This window comes from Cotesia glomerata, linkage group LG3 (genome assembly GCF_020080835.1).
Source record: "Cotesia glomerata isolate CgM1 linkage group LG3, MPM_Cglom_v2.3, whole genome shotgun sequence".
In the NCBI taxonomy this organism is placed as follows: Eukaryota; Metazoa; Arthropoda; class Insecta; order Hymenoptera; family Braconidae; genus Cotesia; species Cotesia glomerata.
The window spans coordinates 7,054,372-7,068,748 of NC_058160.1; the positions used below are offsets into that span (position 1 = coordinate 7,054,372).

The 14,377-nt window shown below is 27.1% G+C and overlaps 1 protein-coding gene across 3 annotated transcripts; it reads right to left on the reverse strand.

Moving 5' to 3' along the window:
- Positions 1–8,512: 8,512 nt before the first annotated feature.
- LOC123261094 (nibrin-like) lies at positions 8,513–13,788 on the reverse strand. Of its 3 annotated transcripts, none has more exons than XM_044722588.1 (8): positions 13,283–13,788; positions 12,278–13,069; positions 11,682–11,831; positions 11,493–11,621; positions 11,205–11,351; positions 9,747–9,902; positions 9,503–9,634; positions 8,513–9,352 (listed from the first exon to the last, which is right to left on the reverse strand). In XM_044722588.1, the coding sequence occupies exons 1-8, from the start codon at positions 13,581–13,583 to the stop codon at positions 8,571–8,573; spliced, it is 2,589 nt and encodes an 862-aa protein (XP_044578523.1). In that variant the 5' UTR covers positions 13,584–13,788; the 3' UTR covers positions 8,513–8,570. The 3 variants fall into 3 exon arrangements, with proteins under 3 accessions (XP_044578523.1, XP_044578522.1, XP_044578521.1); XM_044722587.1 differs by having other exon boundaries at positions 8,513–8,737; positions 8,771–9,352; positions 12,278–13,787; XM_044722586.1 differs by having other exon boundaries at positions 12,278–13,787.
- Positions 13,789–14,377: the final 589 nt, after the last annotated feature.

Below are 14,377 nucleotides of genomic sequence, written 5' to 3' on the forward strand. Positions count from 1 at the left end.
TTTTTTTTGTAAGATTACTAGCTCCGGTACCTATTTATGTAATGTAAACAAGTATATGAAAAGTAAAAAAAAATTTTCATAAAAATTTCTATTGATCATATTTTTTAAACATAATTTATGTTTGTTTTTTAAGACATTTTATTCGTTTTAAAAAAGTAATACTTTGAAAATTAATTTTAATGTAATCATTTATTTAATTGAACAATAGAAGATAAAGCCCTAAAATTCATTTCATGTTACAGTTTTTTAATTTTTAGGAAGCTAAAAATTTTACAGCCTCAAAATAATCAAGAAAAATTTTCGAAAGTAAGTGATTATTAGTTGTCTATTATTTGATATTGATAATGATGTATTTGAATTTCAAAATACATTTATCAAATTTATCAAGTTACGACTTACGCAATTAGAAAATTCTCAAAAACTTACTAGTAAAAATAATTGATCGATTTGGCTCATCTTCAAACTTAATCAAAGTACTCGCCTATTTAGAAAAAGTATAATTATATTATGATTTGTGACTTCAAAATATAAATTCGCGACGTGAATTCAAACCATTCAACAAATTCCTGAGAAACTTGAAAAATTATAAATTTTTAGTGGAAATTGAAATTTTTACATGCAATATTATATAGTATTGACAATATTGATATTAAAATTTACAATATAAGATAGCAATAGTTACCATCATCGATGGAAAAAAATATAGTAACTATTGCCATCAATAGATGATACACAGTAAAAAATTTTTCGTCATTGTGTAGAGTGTTAAAATTTGTGTGTTGAATATTACACTCTAGTGTGTAGAATTTAACACTCTCATGTGTTAATTTAATGATTTAACACACTAGAATGTTAAATTCTACAGACTTAAGTGTAATATTCAACACACAAATTTTAACACTCTACAAAATGACGAAAAATTTTTTACTGTGTATTTATTACCAAAATATTTTTATTTGACAAGATATATTGCCATTTCGTAATCATGGACATTTTTAAAGAGATAAGCTTATTCCGATGTTTCACTCATCGAGACCTGCCATTGGAGTAATCATGTGAATTTTTCATATTTTTACTAATTGTTAGAATTTAGTTATCAATTATAATCTTTAAGTTATTTTGGAAAATATCATAAAATTTTAATTTTAATTTTAATGAAAAATTTTTCCACACACCCACCACAACTTTGGAATCGGAATAATGGACCGCATTGACCCGTAACCGTGTTGACAAGCCCGATTATAATTTTATGTAAATTCCAACATAAGTACCTCTGTAACGGGCAGATTTCTAAAGAAATTTACCTAAAGAACTATTTGAAAACAATATTGAATTCTTTAAATACACGATGGTAACCATTACAATCATAATGGTAACCATTACTATCATAATGGAAACTATTACTATCATGATGGTTATTATTACTATCGTGATGGTAATAGTTATCATGCAAGATTTTAACCAATGACATAAAACTAAATAATATTTAAATTATTATCGGCAATGGCAATCATTAAAAATAAATAATAGTAATCATTACCATAAATTTCTCATCGTGTATTGCTTCGGAATTGGATTGATTAAAAAAAAAATCAATAGAAGAAAAAATCAATGGTAGCAAACAGCGAAAAAGTAATATTTTACACAAATTAAAATAAAGTGACACTTATAAATACCATATATGTAAACGTTTTATAAAAGGTTAATAATAAATAGTTCTTTGATGACCTTTTTCACGTTAAACAAATCATTGAATAAAATATAACGCAATTAACGTGATAAAAAATTTTATAATTATCACTTTTATTGTTTATTATTATTATTAGAGTACTTATTCAAAATTCATAACCATTTACATAAAAAATGTGTTTATAAAATACGTAGCGCCCGTTTGCAAAATTATACTTTTACAAATTTTATATTTCGAACTGAACAGAGATTGTTTTAAAAAAACTTTTTTATTTTTACATTATTACTTTTTCTCAGTTAATTCAGTGAAAAACTATTTTCATGCATATTTTTTTAGCTTCAGTAGTGCGAATATATTAGTAGCAATAAAAAATTTTATTGAATCAAATAAAAAGTATAATTAAATAATATCGATATACATTTGAAGTTTAATCAAATATTTACTTAATGTGATAAAATGTCCATCAAATAAATGTATTCATTTGAATTACACAATCATTCATTAAAATTTTTTTTTATGTAACACATATACGTTGTAACTTCATAAGTACTCGTTTAATTACATACATAGATGTACATTTTTTGTCCACGACTCTTGTTACTTCCATAATACTCTCCCTGGTGGATGATTGTAGAAATAAACGAAACTAAATATCCTATAGTACTTTTTAGCATCCATGCGGGAATGTAGAGACAGATAGAGAGAGAGAGAGAGAGATGTCACTTATCCTTACGTGTGCGTGAAAAGTAGACTCAACTATAGATGACCAGATATCATTCATTTTACCCCTCCTAACTATAGCTCGAAAATCCAAGTTTCGCGGTTGGTATTACAAATAGTATTTTTCTTACCTAGGGCAGGAAAATAAGAAATGTCTCAGATTACATGTAATTGTTGACCGAGGCGAAGCCGAGTGGTGTCCGTGGAAGTCCGTGGTGAGAATACTATTTTTCTCCTCGACGGAGGCGGAAAGCGGCATTTTCATTTAGCGCAGCGGGCGGAAAATTGACGCTTTCCGTCCGGAGGGAAGAAAAATTTTTTTCAACTTGTAATATATCAATGTAACATAATAAAACGGAAGTATCACAATGCAGACGTAAAGTATCCCAATATCGATTCACCGAAAAGCAAGCGGGTTATGATTATTATCCGGTTAAAAATTAATAGTAAAATGTCCTAAATCAGGCAATTAACAGAGGCACACAAGCGATAAGCTGCTAACGTAAAAAATTTTTTTCGTCTTAAAATGATTGAGTAGCTGTCTACCATATGCGGTGTTAATTGCTTTCTTTTAGACATTATATCCCTATTTTTTTCCCCCTCGCTTATAAATCTACTTGTGCAGTTTCCGTGAAACGGGACGAATGGGCTAGCTTTTGCCTATACAGATATACACTCACATATCTAACTTGCGAGACCACATCGAGTGGCTAATTCGTCAACGGTGCAACTCTATCCGGTCTTCATATATGTATTAGTATTAGTATTACATATATATGATAGTCATCTATATTATTAAGAGAATAAGCAAAATTTTGTGGCCAGTGTATTTATATGGTAAAATGGGTTTTTATGGTTAAATTTGGTATCGTTGGAAAAGTCTTGACCTTGTGCCTTTTCATGGTTTCATATCATTCTCACCAATAGTCAATTTATGATGATAAGTATTTAGGCTGCATTCGAAAATATTTCTATCTCTAGATAACATAATTAAGAAATGACCTTGTATCTCGTGAACTATTGACTTTTTTAAAGATATAACCTCATCCCAATGTTACACTCATTGAGACCTTTCATTTGAGTACCCACATCAATTTTTCATATATTTATATGTATTATATATATGTATATATGAAAAATATATCAAAATGCATGTGGGTACTCAAATGAAAGCTCTTGATGAGTGTAACATCGGGATTAGACAAAAGTCATTATTTAATAAAGCAAAATTTTATTTATTTATAGGTCAAGGCAGTCACATAGTGACTGCAAGGTTACTAGTATTCATAGTATCGGTAGAAATTCGTATACAAGTAATGAAGAATTAATATATATACACGAATAAACCAATATGTACTAATACTGAAGCATCTAAAACTCTTATACACAGAGATCTTTCTGTATAGTCATTGCGTGAATGTGAGGAGAAAAATATTTCGACGGAATAAAATTTACGAGCGACACGCGACAAAACCTAAAGCTTAACTATAATAAATATTTGCATCTATTTCTTTTGTTGATATTTTTTTTGACTTTAACAATGTATGGATTTATATTGTGTATACACACATATGATATATGTAATATAATAATAAAGGAGATATAAGATATATATTTATCCTTCACTTTTATTCTGTTGATATGTTGTGTATAAAAATAAGACCAGTTATATGATACATCTAATAATAAAATGACAAGTCATTTGCGTGATGATATAATTAAAAATTTTAATGAATATGTATGTATAAATAAATATATATTGAAACAGAACACAAAGCTTAATAATAAATATATATAGATGTATATACGGAGGAATATTAGATGAAAAACATTCACCTGTCACAAAAGTTGATTACTACTTTCAAACTGTCTGTATGAGTAAATTAAAACCCTCTAATCTCAGTAACCCGCGTGGCTCCTTGTCGACAGCCTACTAATTTTATCTTCCGGACATTCCTTGCCACCCTGAACTGACAGCAGCTCAAATTAGTCAGCTGATTAGTCAACAGTAAAGTTCTGAGGATGCAATTTTGTCGGCAACTTCCAAGAAGGAAATTTACTCTTTTTTTTTTTTTCATATAATTAAAAAAGCAAAAAATTAATTCAAATGAAAAACGGATGAATGAAAATTGTTAATGGTCTTGAAAATGAGGAAAAAGTTGTTAATAGAGTGAATATCATCAATCGGTGGGTACTGTGACAAATTTTTTTTTCTACTTCCGTAGACTTCTTTACGTTGCAACGAGGAAAAATTTATTTCTGAAATTACTTCATTATAGAATTTTAATTATTTTTTTTATCGTTTTATATTTTAGCTGTGGATATTTCAAACATTAAGTTAAAAAGTTTGGAAAATTCAAAAGTGCACGACTCATAATCCCATAATAAAATTGAGATGAAATGTATGTGAAACCAAACTATTCGTGATGTGATTGGTCGAATATATCATATGCATGAAAATATATGCAAAGTCTATAGTCAAGGCGCGCGCTTGCGCAGGCAAATTTGAATTCTAGTGCTCATTTAATTATGAAATATAAAAAAAAAAAAAAAAAAAACTTAAGTCGTTCAAAATTAATTGCCGAAAAAACAGCTGTAGTAGGAAGGTACTGCACAAGCGCCCCTGGTGTAATAAAATGTACATAATATCTATAGATATAGATATATCACCATCCATGTTAATTTTACATGGATATATATAGATAAATACAGTCTTGTAGTTTTCGTTTTTTATTAATTGCAATTAAACGACACTGAATTAATTAATCATTCGCATTCAGTGACCTACAATCGTCGATTAGAATTTAAAAAAAAAAAATTTAACTCAAATAATGGATTTTTTCACAAGTTACAGTGTTTCCGGGTTTCACACATGACGGACAGGAAAATTTTTTGACCTATTTTGGTGTTTTTTTTCCAATTCTATTGCAGTAAATCAATTTTTAAAAAGTATGAAATTAATCTCCATTAAATTATCTCGACAATAGTATGCAAAATATCTTGATTCCGTGAACTAACAAGGCTATAATAATAAAAATAGTCGCCAAAATGAGGCGAAAAAAATTTTTCGATCGTAAAGCACTCTCTGATGCTTCGCATCATGAGTCGTGCAAAATAAAGATATTTTTTTTTTGTAATAATACAAAAAATATATAAAAGAATGAGACAATGAAGTTTGATTTTTTAGAAAAAATAGTAATTTATGTCATTAAGTTGTAAAAGAGCGATTTTCCGACAACTTCAATGTTGCGACATGAGTAAGATTTGTGGCACAAATTTACACCCGTTTTCGTAAATTACCATCACAAACTTTAAAGCAAATATCGTAAAATCAATATTCTCGAATCTTCTCTTAGCTAATGAATAACACTCAATATTTTTTGTCATTTATCGCTCGAAGATCTCAAAAATTCACCAATCCCAAGCGGCACAAAAATTTTTTTGGTGATGCTTTGTTTAATTTAAGTTGACAATTACAAATTTCTGACTTCTTGTTGAATAAAATCTCCCAAAAAGTCAACAATTTTTTGTGACGCTTGGGATAGAAAAGCTTTCGAACGTTTCAAAACGAAAAAAGCGAAAAGTTCCAGAGATGGCCTGCCGGTTGACCGTTTTTCAGATTTTTTTAACGGCAAGTTAAAATAATTTTAGTAAAAAAAAAAAAAGACTGTTTTTGAGTTTTGAAAGTCAAGAATTGTGACTGATTTCTCTAACACATAGTCTTTTTTCATATAATTTTAAGGTACACCTATACATATACAAAAAATGTAATGTATTTTTCTAAATGATGAAAAGTGAATGGAGTTTGTTTAATTCATTAATTAAAAGTTTTTATATCTCATTACGACCATCTTTCATAAAATTTTAAATTTCGAAAAATCATTAAAAGTTTTCGCAATTTTTAGGTTCCTTTACTTTTTTCTAATGATGTAAATATGTAATAGCTAGGTTTTATTCTTTTAATAAATAAACACGAGTCCTCAAACTTTCAATTAATAATTTACTCATATCATAATTTAAACTGAAACAATTTATATATTATTCAATTTTATAACTTTACTTCTTATATGATCTGTATCTTATCATAAAATTAAAAAAAAACAACATATTTTCTTAAATAAAAATTGGTGATTCAATTTTTGAGTTTAATTTCAGTGTAGTTGAATCTAGCTGATGAAATTATGAATAATCGATGTCTTATCAAGTTTTCAGCGAGAATCATAGATAAGAAGTATAACGCTCCAGGTAAATTCAATCTATTACCGATATAAATTTGTAAAAAAAAAAAATCATCACTAGTATATCCTTTTCTGTCGACGTTTCCGGATAACAAATTTCCTTTCTTCCTCAAGTCTTATAATTTCATTTTAAATAAAAGTGTGAGATCTCTGCAAGCAAAATTTTTTTTCTGTTTAAATTATTATTATTAATATTTAGCAAAAATTTAAATGATTTTTTAAAAAAGATAATGAAGATAAATAATAGAAGAAAAAAACTCGGTTTTTATAGTCATATTTGAAAGCAAGTTGAGAAGGGTTATCAAAAACCAAAAAAAAAAATATTATTAGTTTAATTTAACGGATATAATAAACGGGTGGTGTTGTCTTTGAGTTAATATATGCATGTGTATTTTATAGAGAGTAGAATGAGCGCGCAATAGTCCGTGAAAGTTGACTGGTGGAGAGACCGCAAGATGAGGGATGTTGCCGTGCCAACTATGTTAATTAAAATGCATTACTAGCTCCTGCATAGCCCTAGAGTACTCGGAAAGGGACAAAAACCATTTCAGCAGATAAAGAAAGGAATAGAAGAGAAGACAGCGCAGAATAATGAATGAGAGTTGGAAGGTAAGGGTAAAAGAAAACGAAAAAGAAAACAAGAGGAAGGCCATAGAAGTAGCTGTGAATATAACCAAGAAACGGCTGCACGACCCAAATGAAACCTTCCTGATGGCTAATAACATGTCCCGGGCATGACAAACGTATGCTACTCAACCATCCCATCATTTTCTTCTTTTATTTCTCAACCCCCTTTTATTTCTCTTCCATTCTCCGCTAATATTATATTACATTAGTAAAAGGACTTTTGCTCACCATCACCATCATCACCAATGTCTTTGACACCGTGACATTCTCGAGCTTTGCATCTTGCACACTAAAATTCCAATGCATTTCTTTAATTTCTTCTTTAAAAATTTCTATTATTATTTTTTTAATTACTCGTTATAATTTGTTTAATATTGTTTTACACTATTGTATAAAAATTTTTTGTATTTACCTTGGAGGGCCGCAAGGAGTCTCGACTCCATGGCCTTAATAAATAAAAAATAATAATAATTTATAAAAAAAAATGCACTTATATCAAGTGATAAATTTCCAAAAATCCTGATAATTTTAACAGTTCATGAGAAGATATTCGAAAATCAAATAAGAAAGTTTTCTCGTCCATCAATTTATCTGCTGCATGAGTTCATGTGAAAAACTCGACAATCGATCTGATTATTTTTCTATTAGCTCAAGATTTTTGTAAGATAGAGTACTATTGACTTTCATTCTTATAATCTTTATCTGTAAATTAAAACAGTATCAGATAATTGTTTTTGAAAGAACGAATAACTAACTTTACTTTGTTTCTTAGCATAGTAAGTAGAAAAGTTACACGTGAGACTCTCAATTCCGTTAGCCAAAGTGACGAATAGTGCAAGAACCGCTAAAAAAAACTGACCCATAAAATCTAACAAAAATGGGGATATTAACTTTGGTTAGTAAAATAAATTTCCTGGTAAACGTTTTTGTTATCATTTGAGGAGCCACTTATTACTTATTAGCAGTTTTTGTTGATGATAACGGTTTTTAACCATACGATTTTGAAGGACAGTCGCATTCATAATTATCCGAGTTAAAAAATTAAAATAGAATGAAAGTAATTTTTTTTTTAATAGATAAAAAATGAAAATTTTTTACTACTTAATATATTTTTTGTAATTTTTGTAATGATTAATTTAAAAACACCAATTGATTTTATAAAAAATATTTTAAGCTTTATTTATCTATAAAAATATATTTTACTAATAATAAATTTATGTCAAATTTATGAGACCGATATTATAAATTTTTGATTTTTTAAAAAATTATATTGAATTGACTAATTTTATTTTTTATTATTGAAAAAAAAAACCAGGTAATTTATTTGAGAATGATGTTTTGCAATCATCGACTTTATAGTTAGGTTTGATAGAATTTTCTCTAACTAGGCTGCGAATATCCTGAGTTGTCAGAAAAGCAGACTCTAAATTTTCATCAGCAGAAGATGAGTCAGAATTCCTATAAACATCAGCAGCATATAAGTTAGAATTCCTATGAACATCAGCATTCGAGATATCGCAATCATCTTGATGTTCTTGAAATTCTAGAAAATCCATTCGACTAGATTGTTGATCATTTTCTATATTTTCATTTTGAGTACTAGTTATCAGAGGGTTAATTAAATCAACGTCATCATCCTCAAAATTTTCATATTCTTGAATTAATTCTTGATCACTAATGATTGTTCTGTCAATCGCGTCTGACACTCGATTATCATCAACAAGTTCTTCTGGGATTTGAGTAATGACACCATTTGGAAACTCTAACTCTGAATTAACTTGATTGTTGATTTTTGTGTTGTTAGACGAACACTTTGGCGAATGTGCCGATGGAATTTCACTCAATTCTGTAGAATCTTCCAATTTTTTGTTAGTTTCAAAATAATCATGATCCAAAAGCTGGCTATTGTTAGGAAAAGAATCATTTAACAACGAAATGATTTCAATAGGTTCTTCTTCAAGAGGTTTAAGTATTTTAATAAATTTATCAGGAACTTGAGTAGTTTCTTTTTCATCTAGCTTGCGTTTCCTATTCAACTTTTCTTTACTTTCTGAAGATTCTTTAGACTCATCTAGATCTGAAAGTTATAAATTTTTTCATTAGAATCAAATAGTTTTCACTAGCTCTCATGAATTTCAAGAATCATTATAATTTAAAATTTTTTATGATTTAAATTGTGTAAAAAGTTTATTAAGATTATAAATATATCATGTTTGCACCAACTTACTTTTTTCATTCAATATTTCAACTTTTTTATTACTCTCCTTTGGATCAGAGGCAGCTTGTGAAAAATTTTTATTTGGTATCTCGACTTGCACGTTACTTATAATTTTTATACCTTTACCACTTTGGCTGGAATCTAAAAATAAAAAAAAAATCCTTGCAAATCATCATCTTTACAAGCAATTAAAGATTAAAATATTATTGAATAATTAACGTCTACAAAATAAATAATTTAAGTAAGATCAGACCTTTTTTAGATTGCGTATTATCTAAAATATCTTGATTATTTGATTTGTCAACATTTTGATTTTTCGATGATATTTTCTTGGATACATCTAAAACACCCAAAATATCTTCAAACCTCTTTTTACGGCGAACTTCTGCACGCGACTGTGTACTTGGAACTAGATATAAAAATCATAAGTTTTAAATTAATGTCGATAATTTTTCAACGCCATCCGTACATTTCAAAGTTTTTAATCAGTTTATAAATATAAAGAATAATTATTATAAACTTAATAAATTGAAATAAGGCCTTATCATTTAATTTTTCACCATTCTTAACTAATTATAATTAAATAAAATTTCTAAATAAATTAGAATAAGAATTATTTTAATAGAAGAAAAGTTTTAAATAATATAATTCAGATTGAGTTCATGATAATTGATTTTATTTTTTATGGTATTAGTTTGTATCAATTGTATTTCATTATAAAATGAATAAATGAGCTTCTCTTTTAATCTAATCAGCATAATTGATCCTGAAACATTAGCTATGCACTTAGAGCAAACTCAAACAAAATTTATTTAATAAATCAAAATTAAACTAGTTAAGGATGTACGAGAACTGTGATAACTTTAAAATAAAGACTTGAATTTTTTTTATTATGTGTATATGTTTTAAAAACGTACAAAAAAGTTTGAAAATTTGAATGGAGGTAACCCAGGTGTTTTAATAAATAAATAATTGGTCTTATAGAGTAACATCTAAACATTGACACGTTCTTACATAATTAAAAGTAGAAATGATGATTGAAAAAAAAAAAAAAAAAAAAAAAAATGCATACTTAATTAAATAATTTAACCAAAAAATTTATATTCAAAATAAAAATACATGTAGCTACTAGCTAATGTTAAATAAATAGCTAGGGTAAAAGACCCCATTAGTGGCAGGGACCCTATTACTGACACTTTCTTTGATTTTGGTACTTATTCAATTAATGAAATCATTCATTTCAATAATGAATCTATTATTTCTAATCTTTAAGACCTTTAGATCAAAAAAATTTTTAATTTTTATTCCAAGTAGAACATTTTTTCATTGAAAGAAAAAGCGCCACTAATAGGGGTTAAAGGTGCCACTAATGGGGTCTTTTACCTTATATACTATGAAAAATCGAGCTGTTACTGTTTTTGTATTTTTTAATGACTGAAAAGAAAATAATTTATACATATAATACTGAGTGAAAAAAAAAATATTTTAAATTTAAGTAGTAAAATATCTAAACTACTCTATAATAGTTTTTGTTTTTAAATATTAAAATTTATGTAAACAATATATCGACTTAACAACGTATTTTTCGTATTATCAATAGCTTTACAGCATATTCGAACGTTCTCGTTAGCGTTCAGTTAATTAATTTACATTATATTAAAGAAGGTTCAGTTTTGCTCGAAAAGAAAACTTTTCTTTTTACTTAACTTACGTTTCTTTTCTAATTTTTCATCTTCGATATCTTTTGATATTTTATTCCTAGAATCTTTTTGAACTGCCGAAACAGTATTAGCAGATGATTTTTCACTTTCATCATCACTGTGATTTTGAACAACCGAGTTGACTTCCTGATTTAGATCTGAAATTAGTCTTTTAATTATTAATCTATTTTTTTAAAATATTTTTTATTTAACCTTAGCAAATTTTTATAATGAAAAAATCAAAATTTTTTTTAGATAAATTATCAAAATTTTTAATGTTGTTTATTAATAAAACTTACTTTTGTTCTTCAATTTTGGTAGCTCAGCTCTTGATAATTTTTCAGAATGTTTCGAAGTAGCTTTTGTTGACTTTCTACTTCCAGCTTTGCTATAATTTGCAAGATCCGACTCTTTATTTTTGTTTCGATCTAAAAATTATAAATTTTAAATAAATTTCCAGTATTACAATAATTTTTTATTAAACTTACATGTTTTATTCTGTGTCCCAATATCTTTTTTATCTTTCGATAATTTTATAACAGCCTCCTTTGGATTCTTTAAAACATTTTCACTTGACGACTTTCCACATTCGTTTTGCTGATTAGTTTCACCATTAAGTTTCTTATTTTTGTTTATGTCTGAAAATTTATTTTATAAAAACAATTATAACAAAACAGTAGAGCAAAATCCTAATTGTTTAGATTTTGAGCAGTATGAGTAACAATGAAAGTTAATTTTTACAATAGTAAAAAGCCTGGATCCTACCAGACTTTCCGCTCTAATCTCAAGAAACATATTTTGCAATATTATTAATAACACTGTTTATTTATTAATTTTTTAATTTTTTCTAGGCATCGCCAAATAAATTAATTATTTTGATTTTTGTTTAATTTTCGAGCCAAAATTTCAGAATTTAAAATTTATAATTCATATATTATAATTTAAGAAATATATTAATTGTTGTATAATGCCGATTGGCGTTCAAATGAATGAATAAATAAATAAATAGTTTCAAGCTTTTATTCTTAAAAAATTTGTAAATATTCAATTGTATAAATTTAAATCACATAATATTCATACTTGCCTGTTCTTTTGATATCAGTTGTCGACATCGCCTGAGATTTTTGCCTAACTTTTTGCGAAGCTTTAACATCAACCCATCTATTTTCACTAACTGGAGTATCACATCGAGATAACTCTAGACGAAGTTCTAACTTTTTTTGAGGAACATTTACTTGACCATCAATTATTTTTTCAGAAACAGGTTGATTTTCTTTCTGACGAACATGATCAAGCGCACCTTTTCTCTGATCTTCATTTATTTCTACCGTTTTTTGTACTGTTTTTCGTTTCTTTTGTGGTGAATCATTCCAAAATCGATTATGAACTTTTATTATTGAATTGCAATATTTTTTGGTAGAGCAGAATAAAATAGCACCCAATATTTCTACACAACGAACCATCCTCCTATTTTTTTCCCTGAGAGTTATCTGCAGAGCGTAATACTCTTTATCACTAATTAATTTTAAATTTTGATCCTGTTTATTCGGATAATATTCAATTATAATCATGTTTGGTTCCAACAGATCTTCTGTATCAAATGTAAACTTATGATACAAGAATGATTTACCGCCAGCAGCTTTAATGATAAGTCCATAATTATTACACTGTTTGGTTGAAAAAAATATAAAATTATAACCATCAAATATTCTTCTCCTATCGTCTGTTGAGTACAAAGGTGCATCTTTAAATTCTTCTGGAAGACAAGCATTTGTTATTATAAAATCTTCAACTTCAGGCAATTTAATATTTTGTTTAACAGAATGTAGAAAGTAGTCCCAATATTTTTTGTCGGTAATCGGCAGCCCATCAATAACTGCTAATATAAATTTAGGTGTTATTCTATTGCACATAGATAAATAATGTGTACATTTGCTGTTACATTCATTGAAGACTGTACCACCGATATCTTCAATAGCTTTAACTAATTTTTTTTTATTATCATGGTCATGACCACAACTTACAATACCTATTTTAGTATAATTTAATGTCCAGATATTCTTATTGCTACTAAACTTTATTTTATCACCTGGATTTAATTGAAAAGGTTGCGACGGTATTAATTTTATCTCCGTATCTCTGATAACATACGTTGAATATCTCGATCCTTGATCTGTTATTTCACAAATCGAATTATCCGTATTGCTATTTTCAGAGTAATTGCGGCTATTTTTGGTGTTTTGGTAAACAGTTATTTTAGCATGGTGTCGACTTATTGTTTGATCAGATGTTAAACACAAATCAGAAGATGGATTACGACCAATTTGAATTTCTTTTTTTTGTAAAGTTATATACACAACCATTCCATTTGGATGCACCAACGACCACATTTTGGAATTAATTTATTATCAATTTTACTTAAAACATTTCATGCAAAAAACATAACAAAAACTTTATAATCTTTACATTTAATAGGTTAGTTCGCAATTTATAGTTTGTTGCTTTTTCCGGAATTTGAATGTGAGACCTCTATTCAACTAATGTCGGTAAGGTAAATTATTAATGTTCTTAAGATCGGTATTAAAGTATGACACATTTAAAAAAATAAAAAAAAATATGATTCTGAAATTGGAACATTTGTTAATTTTTTAAAATTTTATAACAAATAAATTATAGCAGTAAAAAAATTAGAAAAAAAATTCCACATGCAGAAATTGCAAAATGATACTGAAGTCAGCTGACAACTATCAATTTAAAAATTTTTTTTTTCAAATCAATGATAAAAAAAAATGCTTCTAAAAATTTTCACTAATAGTTCTTTTTTAATTTCCATTTGCGGAATTTTTTATGACACTGAAATTAGCAGACACGACGGTTTTTTTATTTTTCTTGAAAAATAAACAAGGTGTAAAAAATTATTTAAAAAAATTTCATTTTTAATTTTTAAAAGCTCTGAAATGTGATATTTTTTAAATAATTTTTTTTGTGATAAATTAATTTGTTAAAAAATTTTTAAAAATTATTAGATGTCTTTCAATTTCAGTGTCATAATTTTTTATTAAATTTTTTTTTTCATAATTTAATTGCTATAAAATTCTAAAAAAATTTGTTATGTCTATCAACTTCAGTGTCTTAATTGTAAAATGTTTTAAGTTCAATCATTTGAAAATAATTTTTTTGTTAA

What these genes read in the sequence shown, in the direction of transcription:
- LOC123261094 (XM_044722586.1), bottom strand. Translation starts at nt 13,583, where the DNA reads ATGTGGTCGTTGGTGCATCCAAATGGAATGGTTGTGTATATAACTTTA. An exon ending in AACTGATATCAAAAGAACAG is followed by an intron (nt 11,832 to 12,277) that starts GCAAGTATGAAT and finishes ATAAATTTTCAG; the next exon opens with ACATAAACAAAAATAAGAAA. An exon ending in TAATACGCAATCTAAAAAAG is followed by an intron (nt 9,635 to 9,746) that starts GTCTGATCTTAC and finishes TTTTATTTTTAG; the next exon opens with ATTCCAGCCAAAGTGGTAAA.